The sequence below is a fragment of the Acanthochromis polyacanthus genome, chromosome 8 (genome assembly GCF_021347895.1).
Source record: "Acanthochromis polyacanthus isolate Apoly-LR-REF ecotype Palm Island chromosome 8, KAUST_Apoly_ChrSc, whole genome shotgun sequence".
Taxonomy (NCBI): domain Eukaryota; kingdom Metazoa; phylum Chordata; class Actinopteri; family Pomacentridae; genus Acanthochromis; species Acanthochromis polyacanthus.
In genome coordinates, this window is record NC_067120.1 from 15,597,470 (window position 1) to 15,606,919 (window position 9,450).

The following is a 9,450-nucleotide window of genomic DNA, read 5'->3' on the forward strand; positions in this document are numbered from 1 at the left end:
GATTTGCTTTAAATTGAAAAATCAGAAGTTATAAGTCCAGTTTTACTTGCAGTTCCAGCTTTTGTACAGTTAGTGAACGTTTCAAACGACCTGTCACTTCACTCTGCTGCTGCTGCTGACTGACTTTATCTAACTTGAAGAAGTCAGTGAATCAAACCATCGATCTAATAATGTTCATGTTGTATAATGTGTTGACTGGAGTTAAGAAAACTACATGTGTGTGAAAACTATGACCGTAGCAGTGTCTGGCTATGGCAAACTAAAATTATGTTCCTTCAAAGAGTTTTTGTTGTTCCAATTTGAGGTTATTTCAGTCTACTGTTTGTTTTATTTGACTTTATCATACAATGAGTAGTCTGAAGTGTCTAATTAGTAGTTGTTAGATCATATTAGCATGTAGCTAATTGGTAAGATGTCTAAATTGTCTTGTTTTCCTCCAGCGTGAGTGTATCTCTGTCCACGTTGGTCAGGCTGGGGTCCAGATTGGCAACGCCTGCTGGGAGCTTTACTGCTATGAACATGGGATCCAGCCAAATGGACGGATGCCCGACGATAAGACTGTTACAGAAGGAGATGATTCCTTCAGCACCTTCTTCAACGAGACTGGAGCTGGAAAGCACGTCCCCAGAACTGTGTTTGTGGACCTGGAGCCCACTGTCATCGGTAAATAAACTCTCAGTAGATCTAGAAGCTACTTGTGACTGTCAGTCACTGTGATTTCTGATTGAATGTGTCTCTTCAGATGAGGTGCGCACTGGGACCTACCGCCAGCTGTTCCATCCTGAGCAGCTGATCACTGGCAAAGAGGACGCTGCCAACAACTACGCCCGTGGACACTACACCATTGGAAAAGAAATCATAGATCTGGTTCTGGACAGGATCCGCAAACTGGTGTGTAAATTCAGGGCAGTTATTTTCTAATATATCTTACAAATCACTCATGAAATGACATTCCTGTATGTCATGTTTGTCTGCTGTGTCTCCCTCTCTGTCCTCAGGCTGACCAGTGCTCTGGTCTTCAGGGCTTCCTGGTGTTTCACAGCTTCGGTGGCGGCACCGGCTCTGGTTTCACCTCCCTGCTGATGGAGCGTCTGTCTGTGGACTACGGCAAGAAGTCCAAGCTGGAGTTCCCCATCTACCCCGCTCCCCAGGTGTCCACTGCTGTGGTGGAGCCCTACAACTCCATCCTGACCACCCACAGCACCCTGGAGCACACTGACTGCACCTTCATGGTAGATAATGAGGCCATCTACGACATCTGCCGTAGGAACCTGGATATCGCGCGTCCCACGTACACCAACCTGAACAGGCTGATGGCTCAGATTGTGTCCTCCATCACCGCTTCTCTTCGTTTTGATGGAGCCCTGAATGTTGATCTGACAGAGTTCCAGACCAACTTGGTTCCATATCCCCGCATCCACTTCCCTCTGGTCTCCTATGCTCCTGTCATCTCCGCTGAGAAGGCTTACCATGAGCAGTTAAGTGTGGCTGAGATCACAAGCGCCTGCTTCGAGCCGGCCAATCAGATGGTGAAATGTGACCCTCGCCACGGCAAGTACATGGCTTGTTGTCTTTTGTACCGTGGTGATGTGGTGCCCAAAGATGTCAACGCTGCCATTTCCACTATTAAAATGAAGCGCACCATCCAGTTTGTGGACTGGTGTCCCACCGGCTTCAAGGTTGGCATCAACTATCAGCCGCCAACCGTGGTTCCTGGTGGAGATCTGGCCAAGGTCCAGAGGGCCGTGTGCATGCTGAGCAACACCACTGCTGTGGCTGAGGCCTGGGCTCGGCTGGACCACAAGTTTGATCTGATGTACGCTAAACGTGCCTTTGTTCACTGGTATGTAGGTGAGGGTATGGAGGAGTCAGAGTTCTCTGAGGCCAGAGAGGACATGGCAGCTCTGGAGAAGGATTATGAGGAGGTGGGAGTCGACAGTGTTGACGGTGAGGAAGAGGAGGAAGAAAATGAGTATTAAAATGAACATGAAGGCATTTAGCATATATTTAGAAATCAATCAGTTCCAAATGTTTTTAAATATGTTCCAAAAAGATGTTTACTTAGTTTGAGTGTTGAGAAATTCAAACATGCACTTTTAGTTTGTGGAAAAGAGGAGTATTGGCATGAGTTATACATGAATCATTTACAGTTTTTGCTTTAATACGTTCCAATAAGATGTTTTTATTCATCATTTTACTACTTTTAATGTTGATGAAATCAAAGTGACAGTTAGGAAGTGAGCGTTTAAATGGATATAAAGCACTGATTTCAAGTTCTCTCTTAAATGTGTTCAAAACCTAAATGTTTGTCTATCTAATATTTAAGAAAAAAACAATTTTAAGAAATAGAAAATGTTTGTCTCTGTTTGAAATAAATTTTTTAACATGAAGTTTGTCTGTGCTGTGGTGTATTATTTATTGGAGTGTACAAACTGTATTCAGTGCTACAGTCACTGTATTTGAGCTAGGATTTCCTTTGCATGATTTAAAATATTTGTTATTTTCAAAATTTTGCAATCTGAATCATGCAGGAAACTGAATTATGAATGTGAACACACCGTATTATTAAGATTTTTTACAGTTAATGTATTTTCTGACTTCAGAAAGTCCAGTAAATACAGGACACCAAAATAAAATAAACCAAAAGGCTACTAAGAATCAACAAGTGACTCATTTAGAAAAAAATTTAATCTTTGGGATAAAAGAGATGAACTTATGTTTCCAATAGTTTCAACCAAAATGAACTGAAGTAATTAAAGTACAGCCACCATTTCTAATTATTTGGAGACCTCTGGTGGTTGTTTTGGGTGACGAAAAGCAAGTCAAACAGAATAGCATCTAGTTTAATTTCCAAAGAATGTTCTAAAGGCCTGTTTTTCTGAAATCATTCTTTTTCACACGTAATACCATCATTTATGACTCAAAGCCAACAGTAAATGTTTACATTGTGAATGAGATTCACTCCTGTGATGAATCTGTAAATGTCTGTTTGGAATGCACTTTGCGTGTTTTGTAAAAATGGGGCCACAGTTCAAAATCCACAGTAAACCAAGTCTTTTTAATTAACATTTCAAGATTACATTATTTTAATTTGACATTCTGCTCAGCAGCTAATCGCTATTTGCAGTCTGCCTGGAGTTTCACCAGCATCACTTCATAAATGACCTGAAGACGACACGACTAACTGAGAGAACTGAGTGTATTTTTTCTTTTGAACTGTTCTCTTTGTTTTATTCTGTTCTATTAAATTAGCTTTCTCTAGTGCTTTTTAAAATTTTTAATTAGCTTTCTTTAGCGCTGTTTTTTTAATGATAAAATCAGTTTTTCTTCTGTTGTGGTAAATTAATTTTCTTTAATGCTGTTTTAATTATATTTTTTTTATAATTAGATTTCCTTAGCTGTTTTTTAATTTAAAGACTAGTTTTTCTACGTTTTTTCTTTTGCGATTAAATTGTTTTCTTCAGTGCTGTTTTAATTTTTTTTCTAATTAGCTTTCTTTAGTGCTGTTTATTATTTGTATTTTTCTACTTTTCCTCTGTTGTGTTAATTTTGCTTCTTTTAGCGCTATGGGTTTTTTTGTTATTTTTACCTTCTGTTAAATTAACTTCCTTTGGCACTGTTCATTTTTTATTTTTTCGACTTTTCTTCTGTTCTGTTAAATTACCTTTCTTTACTATTATTTATTTATTAATAATTGCCTTTCGACTTTGGTTATATTCTGTTAAATTACCTTTTTGTAGTGTTTTATCATCGTTTATTGCTTTTGTTCTGTTTATTTACCTTTTTAGTGTTGTTTATTTATTTTGCTACTTTCTCATGTTCTGTTAAATTACCTTTCTTTAGTGTTGTTTATTTATATATCTATTTTTTCCGCGTTTCTTATTTTCTGTTAAATTGCTTTTCGTTCATGTTGTTTATTTATTTATTAGTAATTTTCTATCTTCTTTCTTATGTTCTGTTAAATTACTTTTCTTAAATGTTGTTTGTTTATTTATTAATGTTTTTCTACTTTTCTTATGTTCTGTTGAATTACCTTTCTTTGTTATTTATTTACTTATTTATCTTCCTTTGAAGACGAACGGAGGGGAAGTGGAGAGATTGCAATTGTCCTATAGGGGAGATGCCAATTGCAATCTCTACTTGTAGAATTGGCAATTCTCCTAGGGGAGATTGCAATTGGCATCTCTACAAGGAGAACTGCCAATTCTACTGAATTGCTATCTCTACTGTGACATATATATTATCATTTTCTGATATATATCTTTTTTAATATATATGTATGAATTATGTTGATAGTCTATATCTGATTTACATAATAACTTTCTCTGATATACTGATTATATTAATACTCCATATATAATTTATATAACTAGTATGATTTTCTCTGACATATAACTTTCATATATATATATATATATATATATATATATATATATATATATATATATATATATATATATATATATATATATGTAGCTATATGAATGATGTTGATACTCCATCTATCATTTATATATATTCCTTTTCTCTGATATATAACTTCTATCTATTGTTTTATATAGAAATGTGTTCATTAGTCAGTATTTTGTTCATATATGTATATATAGCATAATCATATATTGTCTCTTCAAATTATTAAAACAATTGACTTTACTGCCATTATCTGCTTCTCTAACATATATTAGTGTGTGTGTGTTTACAATGTTTGCAAAATACCTGTCTACAGTCGAGCTTAATATCAGAATATTCTATTACTGTTAATCCCGCTATGAATATTAAAACACGCCGAACCATTTGCCCTGTATCATAGCTACATGTATGACGTTTGCAGCAAATGAAAAAAAATTTAAAAGCGTGAAAATCAGTTTAATATTCAGAGTTAAGATGGATTAAATGCGCTGTCAAACAGCGCTGAGTGGAGCGGGTGACCGGTCCAAGATGGCGGCCCCACCACTCGTCAGCCCCAATGCAATAGCGCTCGATGCTGCGTCTACTCTTTATATATGTCTATGGCGGAAACGCTTCGGTGTTGCCCTTTTTATTGTGAATAAAGTTGCTGTATATGGCGAGTAATCTTTATCTGTCGCGTATTATTAAATGTACTCAAAGAATAAGAAGTAAACAGGAGCAGATTTCCTTTTTTAAACACTTTTCTTTTGCATATCCAACTCGGGTAAACTGCTTCCACTTCCTCTTTCAGTCACGTTCTGGCTGCAGGTTTTACTGTCCACACTGGGTGGTGCTGGATTCTTAGATAAAAACAGACACCACGATTTTCTGTGGTAATAATATCTTAGAGTTAGCTGGAGTTAGTTTGTTAGTTTTTAAAAAGCATTCTGTAGGACTATCTACAGGGTCACTGCATTTTTTATTTCAGAATTTCTTGGCTTCCTGCTCATCCTGCATCAACTAACCCTAAAGCAGACAATTTCTAAATTTAATCTATTAATCATCTTCTTAGAATGGCGTTAATAGTTAAATATAGATTTTTTCTAAAAGGGAAAAATTAAGGGTTGCATATTTCTTAGCAGAAGCAGGCCAAGTTGGGTTTAGTTGAATACTCAGTTTTTGATGCTTTATCAAATTGATAATTCAATTTACTGTGTAAAAATTGCCTACGTTTTTAGAATTTATCATAAAATGCCACCGAAAAAACTTTATTATTATTATTATTATTATTATTATTATTGCCAGAAGAGTATTATTGGTCCTCAGAAATAATTGTTTGCCTCTCACTGCCTTACAACTCTTCTGTCATTTCCTTGTGTGTTGTTACATCTTTTTTTGCTGTTGAGAGATTCACTGCTTTAATTTAAAAAATTTTACTTGATCCTTCTGATCATATGCACTCACATCCTATCTATTAAAATATAAATAATATTTTGCAGTCTGCATTCAGTGCTGCTGCTATCTCGATCAGGACACTCCTGCTTAAGAGATATTTATTCTCAGTTTGGCCCTTTTGCCTAAATATTGTTCTTTATAATTTTCTGTTGCATGTTTTACACGACACTTAGAAATACTTTTATTAAGCATGCATCCTATAAACATTGTTTTTTATTTGACTGAACATTAGAGGCATTTAATAATTGCAAGAATTTCCATTTCACACTGTTGGATCTTAAGAAGGTTCTAAGTAGAGCTTCAAAATCCAAAAAGAAGCAATGGAGCGAGAAGGAAAAACTGAGCAGCAATTTATTAACCACACCTGACGTACACGTCAGCGGGGTTACTGCATTCGCTTTCGGTATCTGGCTGGCTGGGTAAGTATGTATGTGTGTATGTCCGTTCAGATATCTGGGCGTGGTTCTGCCATCTACTGAGGGCTGGTCTAGTTGAAAACTGCATTTAAACTCAAACATGCTTTTGTCATCTGACCAAAGTTTAAGATCACGGTCATTAAAAGTCAAAATCTGCACAAAGATTTGGATTCCATGTCATTTCCTGTCAGGTATTTCCACTGTCATGACCTCCCAATGGCAAAGTCGAAAAAGCTTTCTGTCGTTGAACGTGATAGCATTGTTGAGCTGCATAAGCAAGGCCTCACACAACATGCCATAGAGCTGAGGTTGGATGCAGTAAGATGGTCATTTTGAATTTCTTAAAAGATCCTGAGGGTTGTGGAACAAAAAAGTCAAGTGGTAGACCCCAAAAAAATGTCACCAGCGCTAACCCGGACGATCCTCGACCCAGATTAAGGCTTTTACTGGTGCTGACTGCAGCCCAATAACCATCAGACGGCATCTGCACAAGAAGGGCTTCAAAAACAAAAAAACATCCTCAATATCCACATCTCAACGCCACCAAATCACCTGTTTGGACTTTGCAAAGGACCAACAAACATGGGACATTGAAAGGTAGAAGAAAGTTTTGTTCACTGACCAGAAGAAATTTAACCTTGATGGTCCTGATGGCTTCCAGCATTACTGGCATGAAAAGAAGATCCTACTGGAGATGTTTTCTGCACGGCACAGTGGAGGAGGCTCCATCATGAGGGAACAATGGAGCTTCAGGTTGCGCAGGGGGTCAAACAGCACCTTGCTATGTGGAGATGTTGCAGCATGCATCCCTCATGATTGAAGGCTTCGTCTGTGTGGTAATGACTGAGTCTTTCAACAGGACAACACTGCAGTTCACAATGACGACAGACTTCTTCCAGGAGGAGAGCATGACTCTTTTGGACCATCATGTGTGTTCCCCAGATCTGAATCCATTTGAGAACATTTGGAGACGGATTGCAAGGAAACTTTACAAAAATGGACATCAGTTCCAGACAGCGGGTGCGCTTCGTGAAGCCATCTTCACAACTTGGAGCAATGTTCCCACCAGCCTCCTGGGAACACTTGCTTCAAGCATGCCAAAGCAAATTTTTGAGGTGAGCCACAAGAATGGTGGAACTGCTCTTTACTGAGTCCTTTTTTGACACTTAGGTTTTCGTTTTCAGGGGGTTTTCAGTTTTTTTTAGCTATGGTCAAACTTTTGATCACCTGATGAACAGCCTATTTTAGTTTGTTGTTTTCAATCAATTGTTCACTCAATTTTTTTTCTCTCACTCCCATTTCTTCTTTTTGTATTTTGAAGCTCTACTGAGAACCTTACATAACCATGTATAACACAACATATTCCAACTTCTCAGGTTTCATGTAACAGACATGTCAATTTGCAGGATGGAGCTTTCTCTTTCCTTCCTCTTTATTAGAATCTGATTCAATTCACATACATCTGGCTGAATTTAAGCAGTATTGAATACTGAATTACTGCTACATTTGAAACTAAATATTTAACCTTAATACAGTGGGTACGGAAAGTATTCAGACCCCTTGAAATTTTTCACTCTGTGTCATTGCAGCCATTTGCCAAAATCAAAGAAGTTCATTTTATTTCTCCCATCTTGACAGAAAAAAACAGAAATGCAGAAAATTTTGCAAATTTATTAAAAAAGACAAACTGAAATATCACATGGTCAGAAGTATTCAGACCCTGTGCTCAGTATTGAGTAGAAGCACCCTTTTCAGCTAGTACAGCCATGAGTCTTCTTGGGAATGACGCAACAAGTTTTTCACACCTGGATTTGGGGATCCTCTGCCATTCTTCCTTGCAAATCCTCTCCAGTTCTGTCAGGTTGGATGGTGAACATTGGTGGACAGCCATTTTGAGGTCTCTCCAGAGATGCTCAGTTGGGTTTAGGTCAGGGCTCTGGCTGGGCCAGTCAAGAACGGTCACAGAGTTGTTCTAAAGCCACTCCTTTGTTATTTTAGCTGTGTGCTTAGGGTCATTGTCCTGTTGAAAGGTGAACCTTCGGCCCAGTCTGAGGTCCTGAGCACTCTGGAAGAGGTTTTCCTCCAGGATTTCTCTGTACTTGGCCGCATTCATCCTTCCTTCAATTGCAACCAGTCATCCTGTCCCTGGAGCTGAAAAACACCCCCACAACATGATGCTCCCACCACCATGTTTCACTGTAGGGATTGTATTGGGCAGGTGATGAGCAGTCCCTGGTTTTCTCCACACATACCGCTTAGAATTAACACCAAAAAGTTCAATCTTGGTCTCATCAGACCAGAAAATCTTATTTCTCATAGTCTGGGAGTCCTTCATGTGTTTTTTGCAAACTCTATGCGGGCTTTCATGTGTCTTGCACTGAGGAGAGGCTTCCATCGGGCCACTCTGCCATAAAGCCTCGACTGGTGGAGGGCTGCAGTGATAGTTGACTTTGTGGAACTTTCTCCTATCTCCCGACTGCATCTCTGGAGCTCAGCCACAGTGATCTTTGGGTTCTTCTTTACCTCTCTCACCAAGGCTCTTCTCCCACCATTGCTCAGTTTGGCTGGACGGTCAGGTCTACGAAGAGTTGTGGTCGTCCCAAACATCTTCCATTTGAGGATTATGGAGGCCACTGTGCTCTTAGGAACCTTGAGTGCTGTAGAAATTCTTTTGTAACCTTGGCCAGCTCTGTGCCTTGCCACAATTCTGTCTCTGAGCTCCTTTGACCTCATGATTCTCATTTGCTCTGACATGCACTGTGAGCTGTAAGGTCTTATATAGACAGGTGTGTGCCTTTCCTAATCAAGTCCAATCAGTTTAATTAAACACAGCTGGACACCAATAAAGAAGCAGAACCATCTCGAAGAGGATCAGAAGAAATGGACAGCATGTGAGTTAAATATGAAAGTCGTGCAAAGGGTCTGAATACTTATGATCATGTGATATTTCAGTTTTTCTTTAATGAATTTGCAAAATTTTCTACATTTCTGTTTTTTCTGTCAAGATGGGGTGCTGAGTCTACATTAATGAGAAATAAAATGAACTTTTTTTGATTTTGGCAAATGGCTGCAATGACAGAGTGAAAAATTTCAAGGAGTCTGAATACGTTCCGTAACCACTGTACAAATCAACTTATTTTTAGGAATTAATGTAAAGAAATCATATTTAAATTCTGCCAAAGCCTTCGAG

At 38.3% G+C, this 9,450-nt stretch overlaps 1 protein-coding gene across 1 annotated transcript; it reads left to right on the plus strand.

Moving 5' to 3' along the window:
* Positions 1-443: 443 nt before the first annotated feature.
* Positions 444-2,375, plus strand: LOC127535051 (tubulin alpha-1A chain-like). Its single transcript, XM_051951880.1, has 3 exons — positions 444-663; positions 743-891; positions 999-2,375. The coding sequence occupies exons 1-3, from the start codon at positions 543-545 to the stop codon at positions 1,977-1,979; spliced, it is 1,251 nt and encodes a 416-aa protein (XP_051807840.1). The 5' UTR covers positions 444-542; the 3' UTR covers positions 1,980-2,375.
* The last annotated feature ends 7,075 nt before the right edge of the window (positions 2,376-9,450 follow it).

Coding starts and splice junctions, on each gene's coding strand:
- LOC127535051 (XM_051951880.1), top strand. CDS start 543: ATGCCCGACGATAAGACTGTTACAGAAGGAGATGATTCCTTCAGCACC. Junction 664..742: donor CCTGGAGCCCACTGTCATCG/GTAAATAAACTC, acceptor GTGTCTCTTCAG/ATGAGGTGCGCACTGGGACC. Junction 892..998: donor TGGACAGGATCCGCAAACTG/GTGTGTAAATTC, acceptor CTCTGTCCTCAG/GCTGACCAGTGCTCTGGTCT.